Here is a 20,531-nt window from a genome sequence, read left to right as displayed (position 1 = left end):
ACATGAATCTATTATAAATATCTCATAACTTCTTTATTCTTATAACATGAATCTATTATAATAAATATCTCATAACTTTATTATTATAACATGAATCTATTATAATAAATATCTCATAACGTCTTTATTATAACATGAATCTATTATAAATATCTCATAACTTCTTTATTATTATAACATGAATCTATTATAATAAATATCTCATAACGTCTCATTATTTTAATGTGAAGACACATTCATGAATAATCTTTAATCCCATAAAACAACATATTTTATTCTTAATATGGATAATTATTAATGTTGATTATTAATATATTGATTAATGTCAGAAACACGAGTCAGTTTCCGCATTCATGTTTTATCATCATTTTTTAATAAACTTTAGATTTCTTCATGTTTTCTCTCTGAACACTTTGAATAAACATCAAAGGTCCTTCAGTCCACAGAGAAGTCTTCTTCTTCTTCTTCTTCCTCGTCTCCTCTCATCTCTTCTTCTGGTTCCTCAGAGTCTCTGAAACCGGACTGGACAGACTCCGGGTCCAGCCCTCCTGACTCCGGTCCTGGGTCCTGGATCTGGGTCTCAAAGGTCGGGTCCTGGATCTGGGTCTCTCTCTGAGGGAGCAGGAAGTCCAGCGGTTGGAGGACGACGACGAGGTCGATGGAGCCCAAACCACCGAACCGGTGCAGCTGAGTGGGAGGAACTCCTGAAGAGACAGAGACCAGGTTTAGACCAGGTTCAGAAAGAGACCGGGTTTAGACAGAGACCGGGTTCAGACCGGGTTTAGAAAGAGACCGGGTTCAGAACAGGTTCATTCCATTATTCATATTTAATATTCATATTTAATGTGGATCAGGATGTGGATCAGGATGTGGATCAGGATGTGGGTCAGGATGTGGATCAGGATGTGGGTCAGGATGTGGGTCAGGATGTGTGTCAGGATGTGGATCAGGATGTGGATCAGGATGTGTGTCAGGATGTGGATCAGGATGTGGATCAGGATGTGGATCAGGATGTGGGTCAGGATGTGGATCAGGACTGATCTAGCTCACCGAGGATGAGTGCGATCTGAGCCGGAGGAAACAGGACCTGCAGGCAGCGGTTGAGGAACGGCAGCAGGTCTTCAGCGTAGGCCGAGCAGAAGAGGAGGAAGAGCTGCTTCTCTCTGCTGCTGAAGGCCGACTCCTCGGCCCGGTGGAACACCAGGATCTGACGGGTCACCTGACGGGAAAACAAGACCACATCAACACACCAGACGAGAGCCGGGTCCCACCTGAGACATGAAGCAGTTAAAGCTCACCGTGTTCAGGGCGTCCTGAAGACAGGAGGCCGCGTCCTGAGCCAGTCCCACGGGGCAGCAGAGCCGCAGGTCGTTGAAGGCCGTCAGGATGTTGTTGAGGAAGCAGGCCAGCGGCTGGAAGTCCAGCAGGGACATGGGGGGCTGCAGGGTTCCGGTCTGGTTCCCGGGGGCCCCCCCTAAAACAGACGGCAGGGCGATGAGCGTGTACCGGTTCATGTCCTCCTGGAACTTGTCCGCCGCCTCCCGCGTGGCTCTGCGGAACGTCTCCGCCGCCACCTGCTGGAACATCGGCGCCAGCTGCCCGCGGAAGTCCGCCCCGACCCGGCTGAAGGACAGACCGAAGTACATGCACTGACCCAGCAGGGAGTCCAGGCGACCCCCGACGCCCCGCTGCAAATCCCTCTCTAAGGTCTCCAGGAACTCCGCCACCTTCTGCACCACCCAGCCGTGGAAGATGGCGGCCTCGTTCACCGGCGCCTCGTTCACCGGGTCCTCGTCGGAGAAGATGGCTCTGTACTGCGTGATGATGTCGAACAGGTGGACCCTGCAGGCCTCGATGGTTTTGGTGATGTGGAAGTAAGGGTCGTCCTCCGGGACGGCGGCGAGGATGGACCGGAGCCAGGAGCCTCGAGCCTGCAGGAACTTCACCCGGAGCTCCGCCTCCGTGAACACGTCCATCCTCCGCAGGTAGCCAATCACACGCAGGCAGGCGGGCAGCTGAGAGTTACTGCGGAGCTGCTGCAGCAGCTGGTTCAGCATCAGCTGAGCAGACTGACGCACCTCACGCACGATCCCCTGAGGATACAGAGTGTAAATAATATATCAGAATAGAATAATATATTTAGGAGCCATTAGTTCAGTCTGTGTGTTAGATGTTTGAATTGGTGGCGGTGTGTGTTAGTGTGGCAGGTAGTAACTATGTTGATTTTATGGAACCTAATGAACTGGGTCAGACTAACTAGAGATAAACCTGGTTTACTTGGTGAACTGTGTGGACCGGGTCCCTGGACTCACCTGGATGACGAGGAGAGACGAGTGCTTCTTCTCCAGCCTCTTGGCGTAGGCCGCCAGCTCCAGAGCCTCCTCGTAGTACCCGTTGCGGACGCAGGTGTCCATGAGCTGAGGGATCTCCAGGATCTCCAGGATCTCAGTGTGACGGTTCAACGTCAGGCTGTTCATCCGGCGACTGGCTCCGATCTGCTCCGCCTCCTTCATGAAGGACCTGAACACAACACGGATCACATGGGAGTCAGAAGACCCTGAACACAACACGGATCTGAGGGTTAGGGGGTCTGAGGGTCTGAGGATCTGGCAGTCTGGTCCACCTGTACTCTGACTAAACCTCCATCACTGACCCTCATCCTGATATATTATGTATATATATATATATCATGTTTCTATTTAAAATATGCTTTTAGCAGAATAAACGTTTTAAAAACTAATAAAAACAACATAATAGATGTGAAGGGAACCTGATACTGAAGTACTTAAATAAAAACTTCAGGTACTCTACTTGAGTATTTCCATTATCTGCTACTTCTTTTTTCTCATCCACTATTTATTGTACTTTTTAATGTACTACATCTCAGAGGTTCATATTGTACTTTATAGCACTAGACCTCACCACTGAACCTCATCACTAGACCTCATCACTAGACCTCATCACTAGACCTCATCACTAGACCTCATCACTAGACCTCATCACTGAACCTCATCACTAGACCTCATCACTAGACCTCATCACTAAACCTCATCACTAGACCTCATCACTAGACCTCATCACTAGACCTCATCACTAGACCTCATCACTAGACCTCATCACTAGACCTCATCACTAAACCTCATCACTAAACCTCATCACTAGACCTCATCACTAGACCTCATCACTGAACCTCATCACTAGACCTCATCACTAGACCTCATCACTAGACCTCATCACTAAACCTCATCACTAGACCTCATCACTAGACCTCATCACTAAACCTCATCACTAAACCTCATCACTAAACCTCATCACTAGACCTCATCACTAGACCTCATCACTAGACCTCATCACTAAACCTCATCACTAAACCTCATCACTAGACCTCATCACTAGACCTCATCACTAGACCTCATCACTAGACCTCATCACTGAACCTCATCACTAGACCTCATCACTAGACCTCATCACTAGACCTCATCACTAGACCTCATCACTAGACCTCATCACTAAACCTCATCACTAGACCTCATCACTAGACCTCATCACTAGACCTCATCACTAAACCTCATCACTAAACCTCATCACTAGACCTCATCACTGAACCTCATCACTAGACCTCATCACTAGACCTCATCACTAAACCTCATCACTAGACCTCATCACTAGACCTCATCACTAGACCTCATCACTAAACCTCATCACTAGACCTCATCACTGAACCTCATCACTAGACCTCATCACTAGACCTCATCACTAAACCTCATCACTAGACCTCATCACTAAACCTCATCACTAGACCTCATCACTAAACCTCATCACTAGACCTCATCACTAAACCTCATCACTAAACCTCATCACTAAACCTCATCACTAGACCTCATCACTAGACCTCATCACTAGACCTCATCACTAAACCTCATCACTAGACCTCATCACTAGACCTCATCACTAGACCTCATCACTGAACCTCATCACTAGACCTCATCACTAGACCTCATCACTAGACCTCATCACTAAACCTCATCACTAGACCTCATCACTAAACCTCATCACTAGACCTCATCACTAAACCTCATCACTAAACCTCATCACTAGACCTCATCACTAGACCTCATCACTAAACCTCATCACTAGACCTCATCACTAGACCTCATCACTAAACCTCATCACTAGACCTCATCACTAAACCTCATCACTAGACCTCATCACTAAACCTCATCACTAGACCTCATCACTAGACCTCATCACTGAACCTCATCACTAGACCTCATCACTAGACCTCATCACTAAACCTCAGCACTGACCTGCATCTCTCTCCAAAGCCCGGCAGTTTGTCCAACATCCGGGTCACGCTGCTCTCCACGCGACCAAAGTCCCGGTAGGTGTTCTGGGTGCAGTCTGCGGTCCGGATGAAGGTCTGGTAGTTGCAGAAGGCCAGTTCTTCGGTCTGCTGAAGGATCTGAGCCCGTTCCTCCGACAGACGCTCCGGCTCTCGGCTCAGCTTGTCCACTCCGAAGGAGCTGAGTTCGGACAGGTAGACGGAGAAGTCCTGGTTGTCCCTCCAGCTGTCCGGGAAGCTGTCCTTAAAGATCGAGGCCAGAATACTCTCATCCTCCACGTCCACCACCGCCGCCATGTTGGACCGGAAGTACCGGGAGAACCGCTGCTGCTGGAGGTTCGTCAGTGGGACGGACTAATATATAAGATATATATAATAGAATGTATATATAATAGATAATAACAGAGTTCTCTAGAACACAGACGTGTTGACATCCACTTCCTGGTTCTCGGTTTCCGCTTTCTTCTTCTTCGTTAGTGTTATTGGTGGTTGGTGAACCAGATGCGCTTTACCGCCACAAGCTGGACTGGAGGGTAGAACGAGACAACGTGCATGCGCAGTGTGACTAAAGTTAAGTCAGTGAAGGTGACAGACAGATGTAGTACAGTAAAAAGTACATTACAGTCATTTAGCAGACGCTTTTATCCAAAGCGACTTACAGTAAGTGTATTCAACATAGTATTCAAGAGAACTACTAGTCACCAGAAGTCATGAGTGCATCTCCTTTAAACATCTCAGAGCATAAACCAGAGCAAACGTACAGAAACACACTAGCATGAACACAATCAGTGCTGAGAGGAAGGCTCAGGGTAGAGCTTCTTTAAGAGGTGACCGGGAGGAACAGCAGCTCGGTTGGGTCCAGGTTCAGCTTGAGGTGGTGTGTCGTCATCCACTTCAAGATGTCAGCTAAGCACGCAGCGATGCGTGCCTCCACGAGACTCCAGTACAATATGTACCTCTGAGATGTAGTACAATATAAAGTACAACATGTACCTCTGAGATGTAGTACAATATAAAGTACAATATGTACCTCTGAGATGTAGTACAATATAAAGTACAACATGTACCTCTGAGATGTAGTACAATATAAAGTACAATATGTACCTCTGAGATGTAGTACATTAAAAAGTACAATAAGTAGTGGATGAGAAAAAAGAAGTATCAGATAATGGAAATACTCAAGTAGAGTACCTGAAGTTTTTATTTAAGTACTTCAGTATCAGGTTCCCTTTACATCTATTATGTTGTTTATACTTTTTCATTAGTTTTTAAAACGTTTATTCTGCTAAAAGCATATTTTAAATAGAAACATGATGTATATATATATATATATATATATATATATATATATACATAATACAAAATGTGCATTCCAAAATATACAAAAGACATATGACGTCACAGATGTAATAAAACTAATTAAATGATGGAAGTAAAAGAACAACAGGAAGGAAGATCATTGTTAATTGTTGTCGTTGTAAATAAAGTTGTTTTGACGTCACACCGGAAATGATCGCCGGCTTGTCAATCCAGTTGCTAAGCTACAGGCGAGGAGCAACCGTCACGAGACCGTTTAACGGTCAGATGATTAACGGTCATTAACGATCATTAACGATCATTAAGGGTCGACCCATGAAGGTAAACTCACCGCCACGTGTTCTCGGTTCTCACGTTTAGCATTAACTAGCTAACCGTTTGCTAACTAGCTAGCTAGCTCTTAGCTAACGTTAGCATGTGTTGTAAGTTAACGACAGTTCACTGACTTTATGTCAAACTAACGAGTTTAGTACGTGAGTACATGTACTTAAGTTAGTAACAAGTCAGGTAGAAATACCTCTAAACCAAAGTACAGTACGTGAGTACATGTACTTAAGTTAGTAACAAGTCAGGTAGAAGTACCTCTAAACCAAAGTACAGTACGTGAGTACATGTACTTAAGTTAGTAACAAGTCAGGTAGAAGTACCTCTAAACCAAAGTACAGTACGTGAGTACATGTACTTAAGTTAGTAACAAGTCAGGTAGAAGTACCTCTAAACCAAAGTACAGTACGTGAGTACATGTACTTAAGTTAGTAACAAGTCAGGTAGAAGTACCTCTAAACCAAAGTACAGTACTTGAGTACATGTACTCATGTTATTAAAAAGTCAGGTAGAAGTACCTCTAAACCAACATACTAATACCACACTGTATAGTCTTGTCACAGTAAAAGTACTAATTTCTATTAATGTGTTTTCTGTCTGCAGGCTATGATCACTGATCCTGACTGACCTTCATCAGTTAACCTTCGACCAGAGAGACCAGAGAGACCAGAGAGACCAGTGAGACCAGTGAGACCAGTGAGACCAGTGAGACCAGAGAGACCAGCGAGACCAGAGAGACCAGAGAGACCAGTGAGACCAGAGAGACCAGAGAGACCAGTGAGACCAGTGAGACCAGAGAGACCAGAGAGACCAGTGAGACCAGTGAGACCAGAGAGACCAGAGAGACCAGAGAGACCAGTGAGACCAGTGAGACCAGAGAGACCAGCGAGACCAGTATGGCTGCAGCCAACACCACCAAGATCTCATGGAGACTACGTGAGTTTGATATGATAATAAATACTTTGAGTGATATGATAATAACTACTTTGAGTGGTATGGTAATAACTACTTTGAGTGGTATGGTAATAACTACTTTGAGTGGTATGGTAATAACTACTTTGAGTGGTATGATAATAAATACTTTGAGTGATATGATAATAACTACTTTGAGTGGTATGGTAATAACTACTTTGAGTGGTATGGTAATAACTACTTTGAGTGGTATGATAATAAATACTTTGAGTGATATGATAATAACTACTTTGAGTGGTATGGTAATAACTACTTTGAGTGGTATGGTAATAACTACTTTGAGTGGTATGATAATAAATACTTTGAGTGATATGATAATAACTACTTTGAGTGATATGATAATAACTACTTTGAGTGGTATGGTAATAACTACTTTGAGTGGTATGATAATAAATACTTTGAGTGGTATGGTAATAACTACTTTGAGTGGTATGATAATAACTACTGTGAGTGGTATGATAATAACTACTTTGAGTGATATAATAACTACTTTGAGTGATATGATAATAACTACTTTGAGTGATATGATAACTACTTTGAGTGGTATGATAATAAATACTTTGAGTGATATAATAACTACTTTGAGTGATATGATAATAACTACTTTGAGTGATATGATAACTACTTTGAGTGGTATGATAATAAATACTTTGAGTGATATAATAACTACTTTGAGTGATATGATAATAAATACTTTGAGTGATATAATACCTCCTTTGAGTGGTATGATAATAAATACTTTGAGTGGTATGATAATAACTACTTTGAGTGGTATGATAATAACTACTTTGAGTGGTATGATAATAACTACTTTGAGTGGTATGATAATAACTACTGTGAGTGGTATGATAATAAATACTTTGAGTGATATAATAACTACTTTGAGTGATATGATAATAACTACTTTGAGTGATATGATAACTACTTTGAGTGGTATGATAATAAATACTTTGAGTGATATAATAACTACTTTGAGTGATATGATAATAAATACTTTGAGTGATATAATACCTCCTTTGAGTGGTATGATAATAACTACTGTGAGTGGTATGATAATAACTACTTTGAGTGGTATGATAATAACTACTTTGAGTGGTATGATAATAACTACTTTGAGTGGTATGATAATAACTACTGTGAGTGGTATGATAATAAATACTTTGAGTGATATAATACCTCCTTTGAGTGGTATGATAATAACTACTTTGAGTGGTATGATAATAACTACTTTGAGTGGTATGGTAATAACTACTTTGAGTTGTATGATAATAACTACTTTGAGTGGTATGATAATAACTACTTTGAGTGGTATGATAATAACTACTTTGAGTGGTATGATAATAACTACTGTGAGTGGTATGATAATAAATACTTTGAGTGATATAATAACTACTTTGAGTGATATGATAATAACTACTTTGAGTGATATAATAACTACTTTGAGTGATATGATAATAACTGAACTACGTTTGTCCTCCCGTGTCGTTGAACAGAGGAGTTCGAGGCTCACTCCAGCTCCGTCTCATGTCTGGCTTTGGGGAAAAGCTCCGGCCGCCTGCTGGCAACAGGAGGGAAGGACTGCAGGGTCAACATCTGGGCCGTCAGTAAGGCCAACTGCATCATGGTGAGAGCTGCTCATAAAGTATAAGTACACAGTATATAGTATAAAACACCTTTACTGTGATCCTATGATGAAGCTTTGATAGAGGAGTGATGGAGGTTTACTGTGTTTCCTCTCAGAGTCTGACGGGTCACAAGAACCCAGTGGAGTGTGTCCAGTTCAACATGTCAGAGGAGCAGGTTGTTGCTGGTTCCCAGTCTGGATCTATACGAGTCTGGGACCTGGAGGCCGCCAAGAGTGAGTCCCAGTTTGTTCTCTTAGTGTGTGGTTGAACGGTTGAGTATGTGATGAACCCTGAGAGATGCTTTCAGGGTTTATATTTTAGTCCAGTTTTAGGGGCCGATCACAGCGGGGGGCCGACCGGGAGATCAACCATCGAGCTCCTGCTGTAGTTCTGCTGATCTCGTTCATTGTTGATTAACTATCACTCTACAACCACGTCTACCGGCATCAAAACAGGAAGTCAGTGGTAAAGTAGTAAAGCCCGCCTCTTGCTTGATTTGATTGGCTGCCATGGTCCATGAAGACCATGCTCCAAGCAGAGCGCCGCCCCGCCTGGTGCTGGGAATATTTTAACTTTAATGAAAAACAGGATGCAAGAGAGGAGCGGCCGAAAACAACGGTTTCTAGTGACGGTGTGATGGGCCCCTTAGTCCAGTATTAGTCCAGTATTAGTCCAGTTTCTGGCCAGTTTTAGTATTAGTCCAGTTGCATTCCAGTTGTAGTCCAGCTGAGACCGTTTTTCGTGTCTCTTCCAGTCTTAAGGACTCTGATGGGACACAAAGCCAACATCACCAGTCTGGGCTTCCATCCATTTGGAGACTTCCTCGCCTCCAGCTCAATGGACACAAACATCAAGGTGTGTGTGTGTGTGTGTGTGTGTGATATATGTGTGTGTCTGTGTGTGTCTGTGATGTGTGTGATATATGTGTGTGTGTGTGTGTGTACTAATGAAATCTTTCTCCTCATCTGAACCATGTGGTCTTGTTCTGTCAGCTGTGGGACGTTCGGAGGAAAGGTTATGTGTTCAGGTACAAGGTGAGAACTGTAGAAAGAAAGAAGAGCACATTTCTGAAGATGCATGTTGATGATATGTGAGTGGGTTAAAGTCCTGCTTGTGTTTCAGGGTCACACTGCGGCGGTGAGGAGTCTGGCCTTCAGTCCTGATGGGAAGTGGTTGGCCTCAGCCAGTGACGACTCCACCGTCAAGGTAAGAATCACACCTGTCAGAGTTGTAGTTCCTTTAATATTCATTAATTCATGTTCAGACGGTTTGATGTTGTCTCTGTCAGCTGTGGGATCTAACTCAGGGGAAGATGATCACAGAGTTTAAATCTCACACTGCAGCCGTCAACATCATCCAGTTTCACCCCAACGAGTACCTGCTGGCCTCAGGCAGCTCCGACAGGTACGACCCTCTGTCAGTGTCCTCTTTGATACACCATCAACACTGTTTCCTCTGTCAGTGTCCTCTTTGATACACCATCAACACTGTTTCCTCTGTCAGTGTCCTCTTTGATACACCATCAACACTGTTTCCTCTGTCAGTGTCCTCTTTGATACACCATCAACACTGTTTCCTCTGTCTTTGTCCTCTTTGATACACCATCAACACTGTTTCCTCTGTCAGTGTCCTCTTTGATACACCATCAACACTGTTTCCTCTGTCTTTGTCCTCTTTGATACACCATCAACACTGTTTCCTCTGTCTTTGTCCTCTTTGATACACCATCAACACTGTTTCCTCTGTCAGTGTCCTCTTTGATACACCATCAACACTGTTTCCTCTGTCTTTGTCCTCTTTGATACACCATCAACACTGTTTCCTCTGTCTTTGTCCTCTTTGATACACCATCAACACTGTTTCCTCTGTCAGTGTCCTCTTTGATACACCATCAACACTTGTTTTGTCTCCAGGACCATCAAGCTGTGGGATCTGGAGAAGTTTACGATGATCGGCTCGTTGGAAGGAGACACGACTCCCGTCAGGTGAGTTTTCTCACCACAGATGTCGGACTAGGTGTTGAAGGATCGTGATCCCTGACTCCTGACCCTCTGTGGGTTCAGGTCTGTGTTCTTCAGCTCGGATGGATCCTGTCTGTACAGCGGGGCCACAGACTCTCTGAGGATCTTCGGCTGGGAGCCCGACCGCTGCTTTGACGTGGTGCCAGTGGGCTGGGGAAAGGTGTCCGACCTGGCGGTCTGCAACCAGCAGCTGGTGAGTAGTTGTTATTGATTATTGGTTATTGATTATCACATCCTGTAAACCTCTTCTTCTTCTTCTTCTCCCTCAGATCGGCGTGTCTCACCAGCTCTCCTGTGTGTCATCCTACGTGGTCGACCTGAAGCGGGTGAAGAAGAGCGGCGGCTCTGTGATCCGAGGAATCGTCCAGGACGACCAGCCGCTCACAGAACCCAGAGATCCGAAAGGATCCGCACTACGCAGGAACTACGAGAGACCCACGACCGCCAGCAGCTCCTCACAGAGGTAACGGCAGCACTCACCTGGATAGGAAGGTTACCTGTGTTGTGATGTCATGATGTCACATGTTGTGATGTCATCAGGGTGAAGCAGAGTTCAGACGCCGACAGGCGGAGCCCCGACGGTGAGAGGCGGAGCCTCAGTGAGGACGAGGCGGACGAGAAAGTATCGTCAGCAGAGATCCACAACGCAGAAGACTTCAAAGAGATCTTCCAGCCGAAGAAGGCCATCTGTAGGTCTCACCTTCTGTCCTTCATCGTCTCACCTTCTGTCCTTCATCGTCTCACCTTCTGTCCTTCATCGTCTCACCTTCTGTCCTTCATCATCTCACCTTCTGTCCATCATCGTCTCACCTTCTGTCCTTCATCGTCTCACCTTCTGTCCTTCATCGTCTCACCTTCTGTCCTTCATCGTCTCACCTTCTGTCCTTCATCGTCTCACCTTCTGTCCTTCATCATCTCACCTTCTGTCCATCATCGTCTCACCTTCTGTCCTTCATCGTCTCACCTTCTGTCCTTCATCGTCTCACCTTCTGTCCTTCATCGTCTCACCTTCTGTCCTTCATCGTCTCACCTTCTGTCCTTCATCGTTTCACCTTCTGTCCTTCATCATCTCACCTTCTGTCCATCATCGTCTCACCTTCTGTCCTTCATCGTCTCACCTTCTGTCCTTCATCGTCTCACCTTCTGTCCTTCATCGTCTCACCTTCTGTCCATCATCGTCTCACCTTCTGTCCTTCATCGTCTCACCTTCTGTCCTTCATCGTCTCACCTTCTGTCCTTCATCGTTTCACCTTCTGTCCTTCATCGTCTCACCTTCTGTCCTTCATCGTCTCACCTTCTGTCCTTCATCGTCTCACCTTCTGTCCTTCATCGTCTCACCTTCTGTCCTTCATCGTCTCACCTTCTGTCCTTCATCGTTTCACCTTCTGTCCTTCATCATCTCACCTTCTGTCCTTCATCGTTTCACCTTCTGTCCATCATCTCACCTTCTGTCCTTCATCGTTTCACCTTCTGTCCTTCATTATCTCACCTTCTGTCCTTCATCGTTTCACCTTCTGTCCTTCATCTTCTCACCTTCTGTCCTTCATCATCTCACCTTCTGTCCTTCATCATCTCACCTTCTGTCCTTCATCGTTTCACCTTCTGTCCATCATCTCACCTTCTGTCCTTCATCGTTTCACCTTCTGTCCTTCATCTTCTCACCTTCTGTCCTTCATCATCTCACCTTCTGTCCATCATCGTCTCACCTTCTGTCCTTCATCGTCTCACCTTCTGTCCTTCATCGTTTCACCTTCTGTCCTTCATCTTCTCACCTTCTGTCCTTCATCATCTCACCTTCTGTCCTTCATCTTCTCACCTTCTGTCCTTCATCATCTCACCTTCTGTCCATCATCATCTCACCTTCTGTCCATCATCGTCTCACCTTCTGTCCTTCATCGTTTCACCTTCTGTCCTTCATCGTCTCACCTTCTGTCCTTCATCGTCTCACATTCTGTCCTTCAGGGTCTCACCTTATGTCCTTCTGTCCTTCATCGTCTCACCTTCTGTCCTTCATCGTCTCACCTTCTGTCCTTCAGGGTCTCACCTTATGTCCTTCTGTCCTTCATCATCTCACCTTCTGTCCTTCATCGTCTCACCTTCTGTCCTTCATCGTCTCACCTTCTGTCCTTCATCGTCTCACATTCTGTCCTTCAGGGTCTCACCTTATGTCCTTCTGTCCTTCATCGTCTCACCTTCTGTCCTTCATCGTCTCACCTTCTGTCCTTCATCGTTTCACCTTCATCATCTCACCTTCTGTCCTTCATCGTCTTACCTTCTGTCCTTCATCGTTTCACCTTCATCGTCTCACCTTCTGTCCTTCATCGTCTTACCTTCTGTCCTTCATCGTTTCACCTTCATCATCTCACCTTCTGTCCTTCATCGTCTCACCTTCTGTCCTTCATCGTTTCACCTTCATCGTCTCACCTTCTGTCCTTCATCGTCTTACCTTCTGTCCTTCATCGTTTCACCTTCATCGTCTCACCTTCTGTCCTTCATCGTCACACCTCATCGTTCACCATCAGTGACTCGGTTTTTCTCTCCTTTAGCTCGAACTCCTCCCAGGATATCGGAGCCTTTTCCTGCTCCTCCAGAGGATGGTGAGTCCTTCAGAGCTTCATCACTTCTATTACAGACTTCATTCACACCTGAAACTAGTTTACTGTGAGACATCACACTACCTGTTCAGGTACTCTGTTCATTACCTGCTCAGGTACTCTGTTCTCTACCTGTTCAGGTACTCTGTACTCTACCTGTTCAGGTACTCTGTTCACTACCTGCTCAGGTACTCTGTTCTCTACCTGTTCAGGTACTCTGTTCACTACCTGCTCAGGTACTCTGTTCTCTACCTGTTCAGGTACTCTGTTCACTACCTGCTCAGGTACTCTGTTCTCTACCTGTTCAGGTACTCTGTTCTCTACCTGTTCAGGTACTCTGTCCACTACCTGCTCAGGTACTCTGTTCTCTACCTGTTCAGGTACTCTGTTCTCTACCTGTTCAGGTACTCTGTTCTCTACCTGCTCAGGTACTCTGTTCTCTACCTGTTCAGGTACTCTGTTCACTACCTGTTCAGGTACTCTGTTCACTACCTGCTCAGGTACTCTGTTCACTACCTGCTCAGGTACTCTGTTCTCTACCTGTTCAGGTACTCTGTCCACTACCTGCTCAGGTACTGGACACATGATGAAAATGTGTTTTCTTGTGTGTGATGTGATGATGGAGGACAAAGTAAAGACAGTTTTCTTCATCTTCTTCTTCTTAGACACTATATTAGCCATCGGCCGTCAGCTGAAGGACATGATATCTGCTTTTCCTGAAAAACAGCAGGTCAGTGAACGCAGCAGTTTGTCTCTGTGATTAAGAGACATTAAATATGTAAACAATGATGAAACATGATTCATGTACTTTTGTTTTGTTAACATAAAGGTGTGTGTGTGTGTGTTACAGGCTCCTCCCCTCGCCTCCTCTACACCTGTCCAGAGGGTGGAGCCTACAGTCGTCTCTTCTACAAAGTGTCCCTCAGCGGTCGTCCCGGTGACCTCTAACCCCCCCTCCTCCGCACCTCCTCCTCCTCCTCCTCAGCATCCTGTTACCACGGCGACGTCTAAACCACATCCTAAAATCATCCTGAGCACCAGGAACGAGCCCATCGGGCTGAACGTGGCCGACTTCCTGCCTGTGAGTTTAACACATCTGCACAGGTGTTTGTTGAGGGAAGTGCGTTGTGCACGAGCTCCTCATCAACACTGAGCAGGTTTCCTCTACAGCGGGGGGGGGCAATGAGTCTTAACATCTGACAGACGGTCAGTAGCAGATGGAGAGTGTTTGTGTGAACTAAGTAAAAAGTAAAGAAAACGTGCATTAGGTTCCAGTGGGAGCAGTGCTGCACAGTGAGGTGTTCCTCAGGTCATCGTGATGAAGGTCTGCTGGTGATCAGCATCACTCTCCTCAAGGAACTTCATAAACTGACGACGCGCGTATAACGTTCACGAGTTTTACGACCGGCTTCACTTCGTGATCAAACTGCATCACAGACTCACACCGTGCAGGAAGATCACATCCAGCTCCGGGTTCTCCTCGTTCACCTCATCCTGGTTCTTCTCAGCAGCTCCACGGTTCTTCCTGTGAGGTTTGGCTGGATGACACCAGACGTCATACAAGTCCTGTCCTCCTGTTGTCCCCTTCAGACATCCCATAGTCAAACATTCCTCCGTTATCTCTAAACCAAGCCTTTGGTCCAGTGCTAAGGAATAGAACTGAAATGACTCAGCGTTTTAGTTTAAGTCTTGGTCCGTTCGTTCTACACTGAGTCACTGTCCTGCGTGATAAACTCATTCTTTCTAAAACTCCTCTTTGCTCATGTGAATGCTAGTGAAGAGCTTCTCTTGGTGCTTGACTCTGAGCAGCAGCCGGCCGTTCTTGCGTTGACTGTTTGCTAGCGTAGTTAGCTAGCGTAGTTAGCTAGCGTAGTTAGCATGCTTGGTGGAAGAGTGGCTGATATTGATCGCACTGAGGTGAACACATCTGATGCTGTCCACTCATTAAACACTGAGCTCACTGTGGACTGTTCTGTTCTTCGGTCCACTCGTTGTTACAGAAGGGAAACAAACATCATGTGACTGTTCACGTTCACATGATGGTGTAAACAGGAAGTAGATCGGTTGCTTAGTTAAAATAATACGAGGAGTAATAAAGTCTTTAATAACGAAAGGTCGTGTTTGATACTTCAGATCTTCTCTATGAACGTGAGGCTTAGTTCCAGCGCTGCAGATCTTTATCTCTCTCACATCATATTTACATTAAACACAACGTTCACTAGATGATGATCGTACATGTGGTGAACACTCGTTTCCTCTGTGTCCTCGTCGTTCTCTGAGAGCGTTCCATGTGTTCTTCCTTTATAGTTTATGTGGACTTCACAAGAACTAAATAAACAATAAGAAGGAAAGGAAAGTCCTCCGTTTAGTGTCCGTCCTCCTCAAAGCCGCAATTTGATTCCTCCGCTGGACACGCCGCTCGCTAATCGCTCCACCAGCAGCTGCTCTAAAGAGAACCCGTCACCAGCAGCTGCTCTAAAGAGAACCCGTCACCAGCAGCTGCTCTAAAGAGAACCCGTCACCAGCAGCTGCTCTAAAGAGAACCCGTCACCAGCAGCTGCTCTAAAGAGAACCCGTCACCAGCAGCTGCTCTAAAGAGAACCCGTCACCAGCAGCTGCTCTAAAGAGAACCCGGTCAACAGCAGCTGCTCTAAAGAGAACCCGTCACCAGCAGCTGCTCTAAAGAGAACCCGTCACCAGCAGCTGCTCTAAAGAGAACCCGTCACCAGCAGCTGCTCTAAAGAGAACCCGGTCAACAGCAGCTGCTCTAAAGAGAACCCGTCACCAGCAGCTGCTCTAAAGAGAACCCGGTCAACAACAGCTGCTCTAAAGAGAACCCGTCACCAGCAGCTGCTCTAAAGAGAACCCGGTCAACAGCAGCTGCTCTAAAGAGAACCCGGTCAATAACAGCTGCTCTAAAGAGAACCCGGTCAACAACAGCTGCTCTAAAGAGAACCCGGTCAATAACAGCTGCTCTAAAGAGAACCCGGTCAATAACAGCTGCTCTAAAGAGAACCCGGTCAATAACAGCTGCTCTAAAGAGAACCCGGTCAATAACAGCTGCTCTAAAGAGAACCCGGTCAACAACAGCTGCTCTAAAGAGAACCCGGTCAATAACAGCTGCTCTAAAGAGAACCCGGTCAATAACAGCTGCTCTAAAGAGAACCCGGTCAACAACAGCTGCTCTAAAGAGAACCCGGTCAACAACAGCTGCTCTAAAGAGAACCCGGTCAACAACAGCTGCTCTAAAGAGAACCCGGTCAACAGCAGCTGCTCTAAAGAGAACCCGGTCAACAGCAGCTGCTCTAAAGAGAACCCGTTCAACAACAGCTGCTCTAAAGAGAACCCGGTCAACAACAGCTGCTCTAAAGAGAACCCGGTCAACAACAGCTGCTCTAAAGAGAACCCGGTCAACAGCAGCTGCTCTAAAGAGAACCCGTCACCAGCAGCTGGACTCAGTCGTCCATGCTGAGTTAACCTGGGAGTCCATCGGTAACCTGATGTTTGGGATCTTCAGTAAAAGGTCATGTGATCGGGGACGAATCAGAGGACGTGATGCTCAGAACCAATCCAGTAGAACGTGGGCGTCGTCTAGAGAGACCAGACTAGTCTGGAGCGCTGATCTAGGACCGGATTAAAAAGCCCAACGGGCCGTAAATGTGGCCCGCGGGCCGTAGTTTACCAAACCCTGCTCTAAAGCAACTATTCAACTAAAACATTTAAACATTAATGTGTGTGTGTGTGTGTGTGTGTGTGTGTGTGTGTGTGTGTGTGTGTGTGTGTGTGTGTGTGTGTGTGTGTGTGTGTGTGTGTGTGTGTGTGTGTGTGTGTGTGTGTGTGTGTGTGTGTGTGTCCTCAGTCGTCCCCTCTCCACAGAGGCGGAGCTCTGAGTGATGATGACGCTCTGTCTCAGCTGAAGAAGGGTCATGACACCATGTGTGTGATGCTGAGGAGCCGACACAGGAACCTGGAGACGGTCCGGTCCGTCTGGGCCCGAGAAGACATCAAGGTGAGACTCGTATCTCGAGCTAAGGTTCATGTGTTGTTTCATATCTCAATATCAAATGTAAAGAACAATTATTGCAGTGTCAGTTATTTTAACATCATGTCACGTGATTGGTTCTCACTACCTCCACTTCCTGTTGACGTCTCTGCAGAGAGCTCTGGACGCCGCTGTCTCCATGAATGATCTGTCTATTGTGGTGGACATCCTGAACATCATCAACCTGCAGCCGTGAGTCCACCCTTAAACCCTAAACCCTTAAAATGTTAAAACCCTTAAACCCTACAACCCTTAAACCCTAAACCCTTAAAATGTTAAATATTTATTTGTTTTGAAGCAAATAAATATATTGAACATCACCACCAGTTTAAATGGATAAAGTCTTGTCAGATGGCAAACATTGTGAATAAAGATTCTGATATAAATGTGATTTAATTGTATTATTGATAATTGATTCAGGTCGCTATGGAAACTGGACTTGTGCACGACGATTCTTCCTCAGATCGACCAACTGCTGCCCAGCAAATATGAGAGGTGATGAATTATTCATGAGCTATGAAGTATAAACAAACCTGCAGCCAAAGAATGTTTCAGCAGTGAATCAACATTTAGTTTATTTCATATTTAAATAAGAACACTTTGTTTTATTGTGTGTGTGTGTGTGTGTGTGTGTGTGTGTGTGTGTGTGTGTGTGTGTGTGTGTGTGTGTGTGTGTGTGTGTGTGTGTGTGTGTGTAGCTACATCCAGACCGGCTGTACGTCTCTGAAGCTCATCATGAAACATTTCTGGACGTTGATCTCTGACACTCTGAAGGCGACGCCGTCTGTGGGCGTCGACATCACCCGAGAGGAGCGGTGAGTCAGCACACACACACACACACACAAGGAAGCGGTCACGTGACCAGCTGATCGCTTGTGTCTCGATGAGGAGGAGGAGGATGATGATGATGGTGTTTGTTCTCCAGACACCAGAAGTGCAGATCGTGCTGCAGGCAGCTGAAGAACCTGAGCAACGTGGTGAAGAACAAGGCGGAGCAGGTCGGTCGACACGGCAGCGCCTTCAGAGAGCTGCAGCTCATCATGACGCCGCTGGACGACTGAGGAAGAGGAGGAGCACTTAAAGCTTCACGTGTGTCATGTGACTGAAGAACTGTTAAAGACGTTCCTCTTCCTGTTCAAACAGGAACACACTGAGGAAACCACAGAAGAAGAAGATCATGGATCCTGAGTCTCAGGTGAACGGTCGGTTCAGAGTTCTGGATGATCTCACCTTAAAGGAACAGTTTGACATGTTGAGGGTGAGATTGAGTCTGATGAACATGAAGCTGCTTAGCTTAGCTTAGCATGAAGACACATCATGTGTCTTCATGCTTAGCTTAGCTTAGCATGAAGACACATGATGTGTCCTGGAGTCCTCACACGTTCCTTTTGTCCAGATGGAACCGATCGGAGCCGTTACTACGAAACAAATCTTCCATATTTAGTCCTTCATAGACTTTTGATGATATTTTGTTCTTACTGTTTATTTAAATAAAGTTGTACATGTTGGGATTAAAGAAGTCTATTTTGTACCAGCAGGTAACCCTAACCCTAACCCTTAACCCCAACCCTAACCCCAACCCTAACCCCAACCCTAACCCCAACCCTAACCCCAACCCTAACCCCAACCCTAACCCCAACCCTAACCCCAACCCTAACCCTTAACCCCAACCCTAACCCCAACCCTAACCCCAACCCTAACCCTAACCCCAACCCCAACCCCAACCCCAACCCTAACCCCAACCCTAACCCCAACCCTAACCCCAACCCCAACCCTAACCCCAACCCCAACCCCAACCCCAACCCCAACCCCAACCCCAACCCTAACCCCAACCCTAACCCCAACCCTAACCCCAACCCCAACCCTAACCCCAACCCCAACCCCAACCCCAACCCCAACCCCAACCCTAACCCCAACCCCAACCCCAACCCTAACCCCAACCCCAACCCCAACCCCAACCCCAACCCTAACCCCAACCCTAACCCCAACCCTAACCCCAACCCCAACCCCAACCCCAACCCCAACCCTAACCCCAACCCTAACCCCAACCCTAACCCCAACCCTAACCCTAACCCCAACCCTAACCCTAACCCTAAACCCTAACCCTAACCCTATTATTATAGATATTTGGACGATATCTGGGGAGTATGGACCCATGGCAAACAGCAATTTGAGGTATTTTTAAACACACTTAACACACACAGGGACTCTATCAAGATTAAATCCACCAGCAGCCTGAGCTCGGTGGATTTTCTGGATACGACCACCTTTAAAGGAAACAAATTCCAAAACACCCACTGCCTAGATATTAAAGTGTTCTTCAAGGAAACTGACACCCATGCTCTCCTGTATAAAACCAGCTTTCATCCAAAGCACACCTACGCTGGCCTCATCAAATCCCAACTTCTTAGATTCCACAGAATTTGCACTGAACAGAGTGATTTCCATGAAGCAGTCCACATCCTATTCCGAGCATTGTCCACCAGGGGGTACTCTAGGTCCTTCTGTAGAAAAGGTCTCAAGACCTTCCTTCATGTGAAACCTACCATACTTACCTCTCATCTTCCGCTCATCACCACCTACTCGCCGTCCACCAGGAACCTGTCAAATCAACTCAGAATTAATTTCAATACACATATTAAGGGGTCTCTCACTCTACAAAACCACAGCATCATCCCAGCATTCAGAAGGAACAAAAATATACAAGACTTTCTAGTTAAAGCCAAAATACAACCACTCTCACAACCAAGGCCCAAAATACAAAAGGAATATTTTAAACACAGAGAGTGGCTTATAAACAACAATACAGGAGCAATATTTAAAACCTTTACCCGTGGAGACCCTCATACAAAAAACTGTGTATACAATATTTCATGCAAACAGTGCAATATACAATATGTTGGCGAAACTGGGAATATGCTCTCCACACGCTTTGCCCAGCATAACTATAATATCACCAGGAGGAAGAATATGGCCACACCTTTGGTCAAACACTTTCTCATGCATGGACTGGCAGCACTCAGCACCACAGTTTTAGAGTGCAATGAGATGTGGACCACAGCCCAGAGAAGATCTGCCGAGAGACGATGGATTGCCAAACTCGGCACCAAGGAACCGCAGGGCCTGAATGAACATTGAGGGCCTCGGAGCTGAGCTCAGTGATGGACAGTACACCGGGGGGCCGGGCTGTTTTTACAGCACGGTCCTCCAAAACCCTAACCCAACCCTAACCCCAACCCCAACCCCAACCCTAACCCTAACCCCAACCCCAACCCTAACCCTAACCCTAACCCT

The 20,531-nt window shown here is 45.9% G+C and overlaps 2 protein-coding genes across 2 annotated transcripts; one reads left to right on the top strand and one right to left on the bottom strand.

Moving 5' to 3' along the window:
• Positions 1-159: 159 nt before the first annotated feature.
• On the bottom strand, positions 160-4,788 carry cog8 (component of oligomeric golgi complex 8). Its single transcript, XM_079164330.1, has 5 exons — positions 4,308-4,788; positions 2,313-2,520; positions 1,299-2,093; positions 1,051-1,219; positions 160-704 (listed from the first exon to the last, which is right to left on the bottom strand). Exons 1-5 carry the CDS (start codon positions 4,637-4,639, stop codon positions 436-438), a joined length of 1,773 nt encoding a protein of 590 aa, XP_079020456.1. The 5' UTR covers positions 4,640-4,788; the 3' UTR covers positions 160-435.
• A 1,847-nt stretch (positions 4,789-6,635) lies between these two features.
• On the top strand, positions 6,636-18,678 carry katnb1 (katanin p80 (WD repeat containing) subunit B 1). Its single transcript, XM_079159354.1, has 19 exons — positions 6,636-6,919; positions 8,449-8,579; positions 8,696-8,813; positions 9,335-9,435; positions 9,573-9,614; positions 9,703-9,786; positions 9,869-9,984; positions 10,494-10,565; positions 10,644-10,794; positions 10,871-11,064; positions 11,142-11,290; positions 13,148-13,198; positions 13,861-13,925; positions 14,046-14,276; positions 17,055-17,204; positions 17,353-17,429; positions 17,658-17,732; positions 17,936-18,052; positions 18,163-18,678. Exons 1-19 carry the CDS (start codon positions 6,880-6,882, stop codon positions 18,296-18,298), a joined length of 2,100 nt encoding a protein of 699 aa, XP_079015480.1. The 5' UTR covers positions 6,636-6,879; the 3' UTR covers positions 18,299-18,678.
• The last annotated feature ends 1,853 nt before the right edge of the window (positions 18,679-20,531 follow it).

Source organism: Pholis gunnellus (genome assembly GCF_910591455.1).
Source record: "Pholis gunnellus genome assembly, chromosome: 1".
In the NCBI taxonomy this organism is placed as follows: Eukaryota; Metazoa; Chordata; class Actinopteri; order Perciformes; family Pholidae; genus Pholis; species Pholis gunnellus.
Note: the sequence above shows the minus strand (reverse complement) of the source record. Positions and strands in the feature narration are given on the sequence as shown.